General features: G+C 37.2%; 1 protein-coding gene and 1 long non-coding RNA gene across 8 annotated transcripts in view; one reads left to right on the top strand and one right to left on the bottom strand.

The window, feature by feature from the left end:
- Positions 1-962: 962 nt before the first annotated feature.
- On the bottom strand, positions 963-12,018 carry LOC141407452 (uncharacterized). The gene is made up of 2 exons (XR_012416598.1): positions 11,688-12,018; positions 963-5,250 (listed from the first exon to the last, which is right to left on the bottom strand). It is a non-coding gene; the product is annotated as an uncharacterized lncRNA (long non-coding RNA).
- The window catches only part of ANGPT1 (angiopoietin 1), a 274,342-nt gene continuing 268,286 nt past the window's right edge, over positions 11,410-17,465 (top strand). For all 7 annotated transcript variants that reach the window (XR_012416596.1, XR_012416595.1, XR_012416597.1 and 4 more), the window contains exon 1: positions 11,410-12,065. Coding sequence is in view for 4 of the 7 variants with exons in the window: in XM_073999303.1 (XP_073855404.1) it covers positions 11,769-12,065 (297 nt within the window). In the remaining 3 variants the exon portion in view is untranslated. The remainder of the gene's footprint in view (positions 12,066-17,465) is intronic.

Below are 17,465 nucleotides of genomic sequence, written 5' to 3'. Positions count from 1 at the left end.
TGGGGGAAATTGGGTGAAAGGTACATGAGTCCTCCCTATACTTACCTTTGCAGCTTTCTATTTCAAAATAAAAGTTTTTAAGAAATGGATATTTAAATAGATACCATAGTAATCTAAAGAAAACACAGATGCCAAGTGTGTAGAGATGTCGTGCCAATTATTTAAATTTTTTTTTATGGAGGTGAAATCACACATTACAGTTAACCATTTTAAAGCCAAAACTCAGTGGCATTTAGAACCTTCACAATATTATGTAACCATTATCTCTCTCTAGTTACAAAACATTTTCATCAGACCAAAAGGACACCTTGTACTCATAAGCAGTCACTTTGCATTCCTTCCTACCCACAGCCTCTGGCAACCACTAATCTTCTTTCTGTCCCTATGGATTTACCTATTCTAGATATTTCATGTAAATGGAATCACATAAGACCTTTTCTGTCTGGCTTCTTTTACTTATTAGCGTAATGTTTTCAAGGTTCATCCATGTTGTAGCATGTATCAGTACTTCATTCTTTTTTGTGGCTGAATAATATTCCATTTGTATTGATTTACCATATTTTCTTTATCCGTTCATCTGTTAATGGACATGTGGGTTGTTTCCATGTTTGGGCTACTGTAACTAGTGTTGCTATAAACATGTGGGGCCAATTTGACATAAGAAAATAATTGTTTTAAAACTTCATGGTTTCTTTGTGAAAGATATAGAATCCATGTATGTGATATAATCAAAGGTTACAATCAGTACCTCCAAAGCCTCTGTGAGTCATATGAGAAGAGCTACGACTTGTTACTGTTGTTTTCCCCAGGTGTACTGCAGATCATAGAGTATTAGGGGTTAAGAACACAGGCACTGACTGCTTATTTTGGAAGAAACGAATCAAAACACTTCATGAGAACAGAGACAAAATGTTGTAACAGCAATTGTTAACTATTACGTGAAAGTCAACATTGTGCTCACGTGTGATCAAGACACAAGTATTTTATTCTTTAAGGCTTTACAAATATAAATTTAGTAGATAAATTTCTTCAAGAACAACAAAGCAATGTGAGCTATGGAGGTTCAGTTTATTAGGTTTCTTGAGTCTGGTTTATTTAATATGCAGTAATCTTGGTGTCCTTAAATGCTTCAGAAATTAAATATATGAAACTTTAAAGGCACTAAGGGAATTGTTTTATAATCCTGGAAGTAAAGAACTTTCTGGAAAAATATCAGGCATATCCAAGTAAGTTTACTCCTTATTTCTTGGTACTAAACCAATTCAGCTCTTTTTACAGCACTTCTTCTTGGTTAGCTCTTTCAATTAAGCCATTGGTTCTCAACCATGGCAACACATTAGAAGCACCTGATCCATTTTTACAACTACCAGCATTTAGGCTACATCTCAGATCAACTGAATTAGAATTTCTGGAGGCAAGCCCAGGCAACTTTTATACAAAACTCCCAACTGATCCTAAGGTGCTGCTAGGGTTAGGGAGTAAAGAATTAAACCAGTAATTCTCTAACTTGAGCCTGCGTCAGAATTTCCTGCAAGGCCTGTCTAAAGGAGCTAAGACCCAAACTCAGGTTTCTGATTCAGGAGATCTGGGTGGGGCCCAGATTTTGCATTACAAACAAGATCCCAGGTGATACTAAGCTGCCTACCCGGGATGATAGGCTGAGAACTCTGAATCTTGTCCTTTGCACCCAGTGAAGATGAGGATACAGCTGGTTACAGTCCTACATGTAAGTACAGTAAACATGGTTTTTTTTGTCACAAATTTTAGAGCGCTTTCCTTAGCACGTTAATTAAGATGTTTGGGCCCTTGAGTCAAATGGCCTGGTTAAAATGTCCCTTCTATATAATCTTAGGCAAGTCCATTTCGAATGCTTCAGTCTCTTCATCTGTAAAATTCGTATGATATGATTGTATTAAGGGTTAAATTTGATAATGTACGTAAAGCACTTGACATACAGTAAGTGTACTGTAATTATTAACTTTTTGGGGGATAACTTCCTTTTTTAATTCTTATGACTTCTTTAGTCTAATTGGCTATCAAGTTCTATGCTTCTTATTAGATTAGCAAATAAGGAAATGTACACTAAAATCACGAAGATAATTAATTTGGGATTTAAATGAGCAGATGCTTTAAAAAGACTGAGGGTTTATATATATGTAACGGTTAAAAACTGCAGGTCTGGGTTCAGAAAACACTGGCTTTGAGTCCTTCCTGCAGCTTCTCTAAGTTTGTTTCTTCCTCTGTGAAATGATGGTAATAAAAGGTCCTATATTTTGTTGTTGTGACCATTGTTATAGATGAGATAATGCAAGCACATTAATTAGCATAGCCCTGGGTATATCACAGACACTCCAGAAATGGTAGCTGTTATTAAACTGAGAGTAATAGATTCCTAGCAGCTCCTTTAAATATTAACTCTCCTTTCCCTCTTTGAACTGATATGTTTTTATGGCTTTTTGAAGGATGTCAGGAAGGAATGTAAATTCTCCAAGGGGAATGCAACTCTTGAGAGGAAATGTGCTTACTATTTCCCCAACACTCTTCCAAACGCAAGACTAAAAGGGAGTGAAGATTTACTCTTCAGATACTAAATAACTACGTTATTCTTTCCAATGCCAGAATCAATAAAAGAGCTATTGAAATTCCTGGTCAATCATTAGTTGCAAGCTTAGGCCTTCAGTTGGGCATTTCTGTTAGTGGACAGCACTGTAAATAGGGCTATTGCAAATCCCAGCCATGACTTCCCTGGGTGGGACCGAGGGAAGTTCTTCATGTGCTCACTGGCAGCATAAATGCAGAAGCTTCTGATGCAAAAGCATCCTTTGTATTTCTGATTAGACTACAGAATGGAAACAATCACCAAGCATTCTGAACATGAGGCAAACAAATCTTGAGGAACTGTAACTACAACAGTTTTTTTCCATGGATATATTAACAGGAGGCATCGTTTTATTCATCTTGCAGGAGAGGATGTCTCTACTCTTGATAGCACTAAGTAATTATGGTACATGTTCCCCTGGGAAATGAAATATTTGAGGGGTAGCACATGGACAGATACTCATTTTCATATTGTGTACTTATTTTAATATAAAATAAAATATATAAAAACGAGTGCTTGTTTTTCCCAATACTATTGTTTAGGTTAAATCTAAGATACGTAGACAGTTTAAAACAGAGTTAAGGAAACTATGTAGGTACATAATAGTACACAGGGCATGGCAAATACCACCAAGGTGGCATAAACATAACAAAAATTTGGGAAACATTTTGCAAAATATTCAGCCTGTTCAGTGCTTCTGGCGCTAAAAGTGATCCATTTGTACATATCACAAGTGGCAGGAAAATTTAGCTATGAAGAACAATGTGGCTATGACAATCCTTTCCCATGTTTGAGTCATGGTTGTCTTCTATTCTTCTATTCTAGCCTTTCTTTAATTGTCACAATCCTCCCTTTAAAGATTTGTGCTATTTAGAAGAGAAAGATCAAGAGGAAAGAACAAAGACATGTAATCAATGGAAAAGAAAGTATAAACTTTTCAGAGACCAAATAGGTTCTTTGTTTATGGTTAACATTAAAGGACTAGTCTTTATGGGTCAGTTATCAACTAAGAACCAGGTTTAAGCAATCATGTTTTTAAGTGTTTTATGTACCACTAGAATTTATTTTCTAATTTAATTACCAAATTTCTAATCTGATTAGAGCCTGAGAGGGAGTGAAATTGGCTTTGTAAAAAAAAAAAAAAAAAAAATATATATATATATATATATAAAAATAAGATCTTTTCCTTATGCACAGTTCATACCAAACTGTGTTTTTCATATAAGATTAATAATAGAGTGTTCCAGTTCATTTTTGGTGTATCAGAGGCAAACACATTATCTCTGAGGAAACAGAATGGAATGATATATGCCACAAGTCTAGCCATAAAAGAAGTTCTTGAAAATAAGGTCATCCGGTTGAATTGGCCGGAAATGAGTTGGATAACAAGTCATGGTGATGAAGCCATAAACGGTATCCACATTGCTCCCATAGTTCCCAGGGCATAAAATTTTCACTATCAAATGTGATTGCTTTACATGTGTGTTTGCCCTACTTGATGTTTCTCTGGTTTCAGTAGCCAGAGTAGTACATTGTTACTAAATTGTCCCCAACTATTTTATTCATTCAACAAATACCTTTCCAGCACCAATTATGTGACAGGCATTCGCTGTTTCAGGTGCTAGGGGGATGCAGAAGTAAAGAACAATATTGCCCTCAAGAAACCAGAGCTATTTACATGAATATCGTTGTGAACTTGGGCATCCTCTCATTTTAAAATGTGCTTCTTAAATTTGTGATTTTTTAAAGATGTTCAGAAATAATTTTAAACATTTAGGAGGGCAAAATGATAGGGAATGAAATTAGGTAAATGTACTTATACAATTCAACTAAACACGGCAAAAAGTAGCATTTTTGAGCACAAAAAAAGAACTCACATTTAGAAACAAGAACTAGCATTGAGAGTACTTGGATATGGTCTGGACACTGTGCTCAGTACTTTATATCCACTACCTTATTTAATCTTCACAACGTTCTTATAAAATTGGTACCGTTATTACTGTCTTCATTTTACAGATAAGGAAGCTGAGCTTAGAATAATTAAATGTCTTGTCTAAAATCATCTAACATAGACTAGCATAGACAAGAAATTTTAAAAAAACAAAACAAAAACAAAGCAGTCTGTATCCTCCCACCTTAACCACTATGAAACAGTTCATCCAATCTGGCAGGAGGAAAGAGAGATAAGACAGTATTACATCAGAAGTAAGATTAGATTAAGAGAGAGTATAAAAATAAGACTAAGAGAGGAAAAACAAGCAATTTTAGAAAACATTAAGGATCTTATTTCCCTAGTTTTTTTTTTTTTTAAATCTGAGTTTACAATGCTTGTGAATGATTCTTTTTCTAACTTATGAGTGGAGGTTGTCACAACTCTGTGACCACAACATAGATTTTCCTCTGAACAGAAAGTCCTACATCACTGAGTTACTCTCAGTGGAGGGTACTTTGGCTATAAGAACCAGCTATAAGAACTATCCAAGTCCCATTGGATACCATAACCCATCAAATGGTAATTCCAGGCATTTCTTGAAATTACTTGTTCTTTTTGAGAGTTTCTTAGAACATGTGAAATACATGTGCTTTCTGGAGTTGGAAAAGTTGAGACAGAGAGGCCTTTGCATTCTTCTCTCATCTTGGAATCAAGACTTCTGTAGGGGAAAAGAGAAGAAAGAAGGAGGCAGTTAGTAAATGCAAAGTAGTTTATATGTTTTTTCTAATAAAATCTCATGGGGTCTCCAATGGAAGTCCTTCACTCTGGTATGAGGGGAATGTTGGCATCTGTATTTCTGCTTCATACAGTCCTCAGCTCTTTGTTTTCTTTTCTGGCTTGTGTATATTTAGAAGTTACCTTCATTGTAGATTTAACAACTAATCTCACATTGAAAAGTATTTCTGAGATGTTTCTTGAATGGTTTTTCAACCTTGGCAACGTTCATAGGTGGCTGGAAGTGTTAGGTATTATTCCACTACCATTACTGGGATTGACTTTTGCAATCTATGGACTCTGGGTGCCTTCTGTGACTCACCACAAAGTGAGATCTCTAGGGTCTATGCAAGTCTAGCACCTGAAAACTTGTAAGGGACTGGCTCTGTGTCATCACGTCTCATCATTGAGATTTAAGGTGAATGAATCACTCAGTCAGCTGGATATTTATAAAGTTCCTCCTCTGTGCCAGGAAAAGGGGACAGACAGATCAATAAGACAGACACAGTTCTAGCCCTCAGGACTCTGATCTAGAGTGAAAAACAAACCTGCAACAAATGACTTCAATTGCATTCACATTAATAGTCTATGTAATACATATGTTAACTGTTCCCATGTTTGAAGCAAAGACCAATGCTTCAATTCCTCCTATTCACCCTTAAGAAGTCATTTGCCCCAAAGTATATATTTTACTGAAACAGGTGAGTTTGATCTCACTGGAAACATTATTTCACTCCAAATCTCCTGATATATATTCCCAAGTCTCTCATGGTTACACAGCCACAGGCCTTCTCTCTCTTTTAGCAGCTCTGCCTGACACAGAACCTCTAAACCTCTCTAGCTCCAGTCCCCCACTTCTAGATCTTTCCCTGAGTCTCTTAATCCCTTCCCTCCTTTCCTAGGTAGAGCAAATTAATTCAGTTCCAGCGGTTTCCAACTTGCATATCTATAGTTTGAAACCAACTTACCATGCCTATAACCCCAGCACTTGGGGAGGCTGAGGCTGGTAGTTTGCTTGATTCCAGGAATTTGAGACCAGCCTGGGGAACATGGTGAAACTCCATCTCACAAAAACAAAAATTAGCCAGGCATGGTGGTGCATGGCTGTAGTCCCAGCTACTAGGGAGGCTGAGGTAGAAGGATCACTTGAGCCTTGGAGGCAGAGGCTACAGTGAACTGAGATCATGCCACTACACTCCAGCCTGGGTGACAGAGTGAGACCCTGTCTCAAAAATAAAATAAAATTAAACCTACTTAACAAACAAGACACCTAACAATTACCAGAAATTTCTCTCATCAAAAGGCAGAGGAATATTTACATAATCATTTTTATTTTCCTCACTTATCTATATGCCTCCTGTCTTCATCCCACTTGCTGCAGTGTTTCCAGCTTTTTGTAACATCCTCCCGGTTAGTATGGGAGTTCTAAATGGATATTTTGCATGTACTCATGAAGTGCCTTCAGTTACCAGGTGATATCCTCCATCTTCTTCTGTTTTTGGTTTTGTCCACTGGGATATTTCCATCTGTTGTGGATACCTTTGCTGCCTACATAGTTGAGTGAAGGAGTCTTGGCTCTGCTTCCAGGAACTACAGCCAAGAGCCTTCCCTCCTTTTAGATAGAGCTGCCACTTCTATAGCCCTGATGATAGTCTTGATCCCTAAAAGTGCCTGAGCAGACCCATAGAATATGGGACCCTTGCTGTGCTGAACCACATTGTGTTCAGAACACAAAGTAGGAGAATACTTTCCCACCCCCTTTTCCCTTATAAGTGGTTGTATAAAGACCAGAGGAGTGTTTCCTTGAATCTCATTGCTTGGTGGTATTTTTGAGAAATAAATACTATTTTTTTTCATATATTTTGATTTTACTGTAGACTTTGAGTGATGATCAAGATATCTAACAGATGACACGGCATAGGACCAACCATGTACAGTATTTCTAAAGTATAACCCAATTAATCAGATTGGCTGTTGGTAAGCACATCTAATCATACTGGTGCATCCTGGTTTAATATTATCCCTGTTTTGGAAGATCATAACATGAATCTGTGAAAGCCCTGGGTTTCAGAGGAAAGGGACCTCTGAAATGGGGGAGTCACCATGTTGTTCCTGTCCCCTAAATTCTAAGAAATATTTTCTCAATATTGAAGTATTGTCATAAACAATATAGCTCAGTGGGAAATGAATGTGAGCCTCAGAGTTAGATGGATTGAGGGTCAAATTCCTGTTCTGCCTCCTAAGATATCATAGGTCCTGGGCAATTAACCTCTATGGCTCCACATTTCTCATCAGCAAAATGGGAACAATAGTATATAATATTACATAATTATGGGGGTTCTGTAAACATTAGATGAGAAAATTATTTGTTAAGGGTTAAATAATACTATGAATTATTATTGCACTTTGCTCTTATCTCTAACGAATTCTTTAGAATAAGTTTGGCTTTATCCAGTTCTTTATGCCTAGAGATTCTAGGCAAACTCACCCAACAAATGCAATGAATGTGGCCAGTCATGTAGTAACCAGATAGAGAGTTAGGAAGTTGCACCAATTGAGTCATTAATCAGTTCATTCATTTATTTGCTTATTCTTTCATTCCCGCAAACAAAGTGCAGAGTGAATGTTGAGGAATCAGTGATGACAAAGAGAAGATCACTTTAGCAGCTCACAGCAAAAGGAAGAGACAGATTAAAAAAAAAAAGGCAACAATTAGCAAGCAACGTAAGCAGTGCAGTTTTGGAGACATGAAGAGAAGGTTATTGAAATTTAACACAGAGAACCATTTATTGGACCTGGAGAAATTAAGAAAGCTTTACCAAAGAATTATCAAAAACTGGTTCCTAGGACAGATTTAGGCACATGAAGTTCTGGTATAAATGGCTCTCGGTCCCTTTGGAAATTTCAGGATGAGTGGGACATTTACTAGGACTCTTTGTAGATATGAGATCAAAACCTTAAAGCCTACACTTCCTTATTCCAGAGTTCTAATAAAACACAAAGTTTTGGGTTCAAGCTACCACAGAATTCAATTGAATATAATTTTTTAGTTCTTAGAAATATTTTACCCTTCATGGAAGTTTAGTAGATGAATTTTAATTGGCTTATTCTTATTATTTGCCTATTATTATTATTATTATTTAAAAAGGGTCTCACTCTGTCATCCAGGCTGGAGTGCAGTGGCAATCATGGCTCACTGCAGCCTCAACCTTCTGGGCTCAAGCGATTCTCCCACCTCAGCTTCCTGAGTAGCTGGGACCACAGGTCCTGGCCATGCCACCATACCTGACTAATTTTTATTTTATTTTATTTTGGGTAGAGACAGGGAGGGTCACCCTATGCTGCCCAGGCTGTACTCAAAATCCTAGGCTCCAACGATCCTCCCACTTCGGCCTCGCAGTGTTGGAATTACAGGCATGAGCCATTGCATCCGGCCCTACTCTCTAAATTTTAATGCACCCTGAATTGTGCCCCATTTCTGAATAATCAACAACAAACAACAGTGTTGCTGTTGCCTAGATGCATGATCCCCAAAACATATTATCTTCAGTGTGTCAGTATCCTTAAATGTGCCTTCTCCTTAACTGGAGTTCCAAAAACACAGGAGTCAATTCTGTACATCCTTGGGTTTTCTCATTGCTTAAAATTCATCTTCAGACATTTTTTTCAGAATAATACCAGAATGGTTTGTGGTTGATTTTGTTTTTCTGGAAAAGAAATAAATCAGTCTCTACATTTTTCTCTGTCTCTTTGTCCCCTGACCCCTCCTTTTTTGTTTGCATTTCAGGCTTCCCTTTCTTAGTTGTCTACTTTTCCCTCAGGAAATTGTGCATTCCTGCTTTTCATTTATTCTAATTGCGAAAATTCACATGGATATGGACACATAGACGCACAGAGACACACACGTGGAGGAACAGATTTTTAACAGTCTCAGCTGTTTAAAAACACTGGAGCAATTTAATGGAAACCTCACCACTCATCCGTTAGTCTTCTGCCAATTTTCTACTGTATTTAGTTCTTCACAAAACATTTCTAGGTCTCAGGTTTGGACTCACTTCTTTCTATGGATAATTTTCAAATCAAGCATTATTGGAAAGTGTTCTTAGACAACCTACATTTTGCCAGTGCACTTCATCTTTGTGGCTGTGCATAGGTTACCTGTCTGTGTGTGTGTGTGCACGCGCGCACGTGCACACTAGAAAACACCTTAATCACTTTGGAGAGATACTCTGGTTTTTACAGTCCTTTTTCTTCTAGGTACGTCACTTCTCCCGCTTTAGGACTGTAAATCAATGCAGCTGGAGCGCTTTTGAAATTGCTTTCATTCCTTGCAGAGATTTCCAAAAGCAGGCTGGCCTGGTGGTTTGAAACAGGCTGAGTCAGTTTGCCTGAGTTCACATACTGGCGCCATCACTTGCCAGCTCTGTGAATTACATCCTGTTAGCCTTTCTGTGACTCAGTTTTCCCATTGATCAATTGGGATTAAACATAATATCCATGATCTTAGGTTTGTTGGAATGATTAAATGAGATAGTGCATACGGAGTGCTTCGCCTGGAAAACAGTAAGGTCTTAATGCATGCCATTATTATTGTTGCACAGGAGTGATGCATGACTCAATGAGGAGACACGCAAAAGTTCAAGAGGCTGCAAAAGTGGTTCAAATATTTTATTGCCGTGTTTGGCATAACTTGCTCCCATATCTGTCCAATCAGAAATTTGTTATTTAGTGTGGAAAGGACTGATGAATCTCAGCAAGGTTTCTCTCCCCAAATAAATCGCATTAGTTCTGGAATTTGTTTTGACCTCTCCTCTAACTTCTCCCTAAATGCCCATCTCTAACCACTACCAACCTTCACCCACTGCCCTGTTCTCCTTCCAGGACATGGAGATGACAGCTGTGGCTTCTGTTTTTCCACTATGACTGCAGTTGCCTAAAAGCCCTCCCAGTTCCTAATGAAAATCCCAACTCATAGTTCATGTTTTCTGCATCTAGTAAACATCTCAGAGCCATTCCCTGAATTCTAAAATTATCGCCTCTTTATATTTACGGGTCCCTTTGTTCAAAGGTTTATACGCTGCCTTTGGGAAATCATCTTCTGATAATTTTTCTTTCTTCCTTCACAGAAGCACAGAGATGTCTCCTGTGCAGCCCATTGCTGGCTGTTAGCACACCTGATATACGCTTGTTCTTACACGGTGTGTCTGTGCAGCCACAGGAGGTTTTTATGTAAACTTCCATACCAGTGTTAAAGACAGCCGTAGCCACCAAAGAGATCCTTGTAAAATATAGGATTAGGATATACCACAGGAATTAATAATTCTCAAGCCACTGCTTTAAATTGTAGCCACATTGTTTTTGTAGGGAAGTTGCTCAGTTTATATACACGGAACACGAAGGGTTGCATTCTGATCAGGACACCAGTTTCATTTAAGACCCCTATACCAAAAGGTACTTAGATAATCCTCTTTAATATGCATATACTATATTGCTTTGTGCAACATATTGCTTTGAGCAACAAATGATGCTAATTTTCTTGCTACTTTGATCCTCTCTGATTATTTTCTTCAACTCCTAAAAGTCTAAGTGAATACGATGAAAGAATACCCCCTGTAAAAATTGTTATTTTACATATTTTTCCTCAGAGTCAAGAATACATGTTTTTAAAAGACATTTAATAATGATACGGGTTTATCATTCTCTATCAAAAATAATTTCATTGGACATCATGCCAATTTTCTTCTTAGGGTCCCTCGACTAAATAGTAACTTTAAAAACATACTGCTAGTTGGCTGTATTTTAGTAGGTCAGCATGCACACCAAAAGTGTATTAAGGTGGACTGCTCTATTTATTGATTTGCCATGAATCTGTTAAAGGCTCAAGGCAATTGTCTGCGGAAGGGGGCGGGAGGGCCATACATGATCGAGGTCATGCGCATCTAGCCAATTTGTAAGACGATCCTGCCGCCCTAAGCCATCAGCAATCCTTAGCATAGGGGCACACTCACGCATTCCTGTCAAGTCATCTTGTGAAAGGCTGCCTGCTTCCAGCTTGGCTTGGATGTGCAACCTTAATAAAACTCACTGAGGTCTGGAAGAAAATAGCAGATCTGAAGCAGATAGGGTAGAGGAAAGAGTCTAGAATATGTACACGCAGCTGACTCAGGCAGGCTCCACGCTGAACGGTCACACAGAGAGGAAACAATAAATCTCAGCTACTATGCAATAAATATCTCAAGTTTTAACGAAGGAAAATATCATTACAGTGAAATAAAAAATTTTAACATTTTAGAACAAAGCTAACAAATGGCTAGTTTTCTATCATTCTTCTTCAAACGCTTTCTTTGAGGGGGAGAGAGTCAAACAAACAAGCAGATTTACCTGAAATAAAGAACTAGTTTAGAGGTCAGAAGAAAGGAGCAAGTTTTGCGAGAGGCACGGAAGGAGAGTGCTGGCAGTACAATGACAGTTTTCCTTTCCTTTGCTTTCCTCGCTGCCATTCTGACTCACACAGGGTGCAGCAACCAGCGCCGAAGTCCAGAAAACAGTGGGAGAAGATATAACCGGATTCAACATGGGCAATGTGCCTATACTTTCATTCTTCCAGAACACGATGGGAACTGTCGTGAGAGTACGACAGACCAGTACAACACAAACGCTCTGCAGAGAGATGCTCCACACGTGGAACCGGATTTCTCTTCCCAGAAACTTCAACATCTGGAACATGTGATGGAAAATTATACTCAGTGGCTGCAAAAAGTAAGTGATTGCTTTCAGTTTCTAATAGCACGGAGCTTTTTCCGTTCTTGCACTGCAGCTAACTTAAAGTTCCTTAGGGGCGCATTTGTGTGTTTACCTTTTGCTCCAGGGGGGCAGTGTTTGCAATTGCAAGACGGCTGTCTGGGTTTGGCTTCCTGGGTAAGCCAAGGTTTGGGGGCTTGCGCAATCCTATGAATGTGTGGGGGCACCCCGTGTGTGTCTAGCCCTGGTAAATTTTATGACATTTCTGGTTTCTCTTGTTTAAAGTTCAGCATTAAGAGTCTTTCTGTCAAAACTCTACCTTAAGAAAGAAAGCATGTACCTCTTAAGCAAGTTGGTGAAAAATAAATAATCGTAATGACTATACTAATTAATAAGATCAAATCGATTTTGCACCAGAAAATTTTGTGCCACTGGGGTGGCAAATCATCACAAAGTATTTGTTTTTTTTTTTTTAACCTTTAGAAAAATTAACATGAAGTGAGAGTAAATGTAAAATATGATATTTGGTTGGAGAAATTGTATATTTATGTAAAGGGAACCGTTAATTTCAGCAAGTGGTAGAATAGTAGAGGACTGATTTCTGTTAAATATTTTTTCTTCTGTCCTTGAGAAAAAAAAATTTAAAAAGATACGTTGTAATGTGAACTGTCAGAAAGGGCTTGCTTGCTCACAATGAGAACACGCTGGCTGTTGAGGAAGACATGCACCTGCAGATTTGGGCTGAACGCAACATGTAGTCTCTACTATATTCCTGAAACACCTCCCTTCTCAGGGCATTGTAGTTACAGAGACAGTACCTGGCAAGTTTAAGTATCCATGTTATTTGATGAATGTTAATGTCGAGTATGAATGTAAACTCAATTTATAGAAATCAAATCAAATAGTTTATCCAGTTATTTATCTACAAACCATTTAAAAGTTTTTGTTGAAGATATGCCTATTAAATTATGAACACACTTCTGCAATTCATTCTGTCTTTGCACTCTGTTTAATAATAGGCAGCCGAGAATAAGTATATTCCACTGACTATGCCACTAGAATGGAGGCAATGTCCCAATTTGTGAAAAGCTTCTCTCCCTCGTTAATGGATTAACTTGGTACATATAAATAGGTATGCAATCAGGCTTCTTTAAGTTAGTCTGTAAACGAGGCAATCCCTTTAAAAAGATAAAAGATAGGGAAAGGACAAATGCTCTATTTTGTTCCTGTGTGATCACACTCGCTTAGGTCATCGCCTGCTGAATCATGCCAAGTAATAGTTATTCTACTTTTGTCCACTAGGGACTGAACTAAGATCACTGTTATTTTATTTGACACATTAACTGGAACTTAGTAGTTCTACAGTTTCCAAACCTGATATTGTAATCTTTCTATTACAGACTATAGGACTGTAATACGCAATCAGTAGGTAGGTAGAAGAATAAAAAGCAAACAGAACTCTCGGGTTTTTTTCAATTGTAGCTTAAATTTTAGGCACTACTTTCAATAGTAGTTTATAATAGGATGTTTGTATTTTTCTTTGGTAAAACTTATTTCCATTGTAAACAAATGATTTTGGTTGAATAGCTTGTTGTTATTCTTCAGTACACCATCCATATAGTTTTTAGTGAGAATCCAATCATATATTAGTCTGGATTCTTTGAGGGAATGGGGAGGAAAATTTAGTCCCAAGTTACCCCGAATGATCTATTCTACCAAAAACGTAATGTTTTGTTTGCTTAAAACGTATAATCAAAATAGTGATTCAAACATAGTAATGCATATGTCTTGTTGCTATGCAATTATTCAGCAGTGACAGGGTAAACACATAATTCTGCTGGACTTAAATCATGCACGTGTTTCATATGTTAATTTATTTTGCAAAATAAATTTGATTCTTGTTTGCATTGTTCTTGGTCAATGATTGTGGGATAGCTTTCAGATTATAGCCAAGAATAACTATTAAAATGTTCTTTGGTTACATTGACCCTTTCAAGTGTAAATATCAAGCTGAATATATGCTGAAAACGTCCCTATTGGTATGAGTCAGAGCAGTGTGGCTTGACTATTGTCAGTTTAAATTTGCATATCTTTTGTCGTTGTCAATGTGATTGGTTGGAGGATCAAGAAACCAAATAAATGCATTCAACAAAGAACTTGCTAAAGGCTTTCATAAGTTTCCCTTAATTAGGAGTTTTCTTCACTCCAAGTTCTAAAATTCATGTGATGTATTGATTCTGATAATAGAAATGGGAATCTTTTTACTGTAACTATTTGGTATGCTCAGTACTGCAATTTGTATTACTTCTATTTTGATTCCAAGTAGTTGCCATAGATGTAAGCAATACCCTGCAGAAACTGAGGCTATCAGTGTATGTAAGTGAAATTAATTCATCCATTTATTCGGCAAAATAATTAATCAAAGCATAGTGATTATTATGCAGCTCATGGCATCGCTATCAGGAAAGATTTTGAGGCAGAATACATGTGTTATCAATGCTAAATGAAGCTATATGATAATTATGTTAATGCATCCTCTTCCATGAAGGGAAACCTCCTTCCTCAACTTTTCTGGTCTTGCAACTGAACAGGATGAGAAGCAAGTCATGCAAGGGGGCAAATGATTTGTCGGTCACCATAAATACTGGAACTGTTATGGCACTGCTTTCTTGATGTGATGGATTTAATTCAAAGAGATCAACTTTCCATAATCACTGGTTGATTAAAATGAGGCAGGTTGATAGCATTATTGTGACTTCTCAGACCAGGAAGAGTGGTATGAATAATATGCATCATATTATAGTGGTATGAATAAAACTATGCATCCTAGTTTTATTTTGTGAAACACCTGGGTGTGTTTCTGCGTTTGATCTCTTCTATAATATAGCTCTTTTCAGAATTATTAGCAAGTCATAGTAAACACCTGAAAGTGACCAGATCTTAGGTAAGTAACAATAAATACAACTGGCCCCAGTGTCTTTGTCACTTTCTTATGATCTCTTCCTACTTCTCTATGACAGGGAAACATTTAGCCCACATCCTGTGCTTTGTGAACTACTGTTTTCTGTCTCCACATCTCAAAAAGTTCACAAAGATGTACATTTAAAACATTTAGATTTAAATGTGTATAATGTTCTAGGATTTGGGGAATCCTTAGAAGACCTATTTTGCTTTTGCCAAATGATGTCTTTTTTGGTTAAAAATTTAAATAAATTGAGTGGATAATGCCTTGTAACAGAAAACAATAGTCTATTTGCTATAAATATTTTACACTAGCTCAAATTGATGACTATTCATGGAAAATATGGTTATGAATTGCCATCCAGAATATTTTAAGAAATACAAAGATTTTACTGGACTATTTAGCTGTTTTTCTATTGATGACATTTTTTGGTTAAGGATGTCCTCTATTTGCAGATTGTATTCTTTTCTTCAGAGTTAAGATTTGGAATGCTGTCACCCAAAACACATTGATGATGATGATTTTTTAAAACCCATATATTACATATCTATTAATCCCTATTAATATCCATTAGAATGTGACCTCCACGAGGCCAGTGACCTTGTGTGTTTGTCCAATATCATATCTTCAGTGCCTGGAAGAGTATATAACATATTTATAAAATAAATATAAAATAAATATTTGTTAAATGAACAAATGAATGCGTTATCTATTGCAATGTGCACTTTGCTGTCTACCATCAGCATTTTATTTGAGGCATACACCTTACCTCCTCAATAGATTGTAAGTTGTCCTATACACCGGGACGATACCCTACAGTTATTTTTGTCCTAATACTGGTTAAAACAATATTGGGTCCAGAGTAGGTGCTTATTAATTATTCAAATTATATTTAACCAGTGATCTAGAATCTCAAAAACTTCTCTAGTCACTCTAGTTCAACTTCTTAATTATTCTCTAAGGGTCAGCTCTGTTGCCAGTTTCTCCAGGAAATCTACCCACATTCCACTTACCCTCCCAGGGCGAGCTCTCAAATGTCATCGCAGTACATTGACTGTATCATGTTAACACTGTACTTCTAAGTTGTTGTGGTGGTTGTTTTAATTATTTGTTTCTAGGTTTGTTTTCCCACCTAGACTGTGAGTTCCTCAAGTGTAGTAAATGTCGCTTATCCATTTTTATATCTCTGAACATGTTCATGAAGGGTCTGGATTAATTTCTCTGTTATAGTAATAATCAGTTTTTAAGAGATCAAGTGCTCAAGTATATAGTGGTAACTATAAAATAATGCAATTTAAGGGACCTTGTAACTACTTTAAAGTTTGCTTAAATGTTAGCACTAGGCTACTTGAGCGTCAGCTAGATATTCTCTTGTGTGATAATGTTTTGTACTTCTATAAGCACAAGAACTTAGTATTTCTTGTTCAGTACAGTAGGGAGCCATTTACTGCATACATCTATATAATATGTATATATCTGTATAATATGTGCACATGAGAACTTAATTATAATAATATACATCTATATAATATGTGCCCATGAGAACTTGATTATCATAATATACATCTGTATAATATGTGCACATGAGAACTTACTTCTCACTGGTATATTATTGTTTTGGTGGCTGGTGGTGGCTGTGCAACACTAAGTCAGAGACAATGCTCTTATGTTTTATTTTCACATTTGTGGGAACTTCCTAAACGTGTGAAATGGGTAGACATTGGCCGGGCACGGTGGCTCACACCTGTAATCCCAGCACTTTGGGAGGCCAAGGCGGGCAAATCCCCTGAGGTAAGGAGTTCGAGACCAGCCTGGTCAACATGGCAAAAACCTGTCTTTACTAAAAATACAAAAACTTTGCTGGGCCTGGTGGTGCGTGCCTGTAATCCCAGCTACTAGGGAGGCTGAGGCAGGAGAATGACTTGAACCCAGGAAGCGGAGGTTGTGGTGAGCCGAGATCACACCACTGCACTCCAGCCTGAACGACAGAGTAGGACTCCATCTCAAAAAAAAAAAAAAAAAAAAGTAGATATTTAATAAGTACGATTTTAATAGTTTGTCACTAAATGTGAAAATTTGTCACTAAATGTGAAAATTTTGTCACTAAAGGTGAAAATCTAATTTTCACTAAAGGTGAAAATAAGATGCATGCACAATTTATGCCTACAGATTGGGAAAAGTAGCAGTTGCTGAGAAAGATTAATAGAAATAATTGTCTTTTAAATCGAGTTGGAGAAATGTCCCCATCAACTTCATTTGAAGAATAGACCCCTGATTTTCAAGCCAAGTAAGAGCCTTTCAGAATCTGTATTAACTTTTCAACAAATAGTTAGGTGTTATTGTTTGCTTATTACATTTTAGAATCAAAAGATCCAAAAAAACCCCTTTCAGCCCCAGAAGCTAGCAGTTAGTGCTATCACAACCTTTTGGCAAACTGTCTCCATTGAGAGATCTCA

This window comes from Macaca fascicularis, chromosome 8 (genome assembly GCF_037993035.2).
Source record: "Macaca fascicularis isolate 582-1 chromosome 8, T2T-MFA8v1.1".
Taxonomy (NCBI): Eukaryota; Metazoa; Chordata; class Mammalia; order Primates; family Cercopithecidae; genus Macaca; species Macaca fascicularis.
The sequence above is the reverse complement of the archived record's forward strand: the minus strand, read 5'-3'. Positions and strand labels throughout refer to the sequence as shown.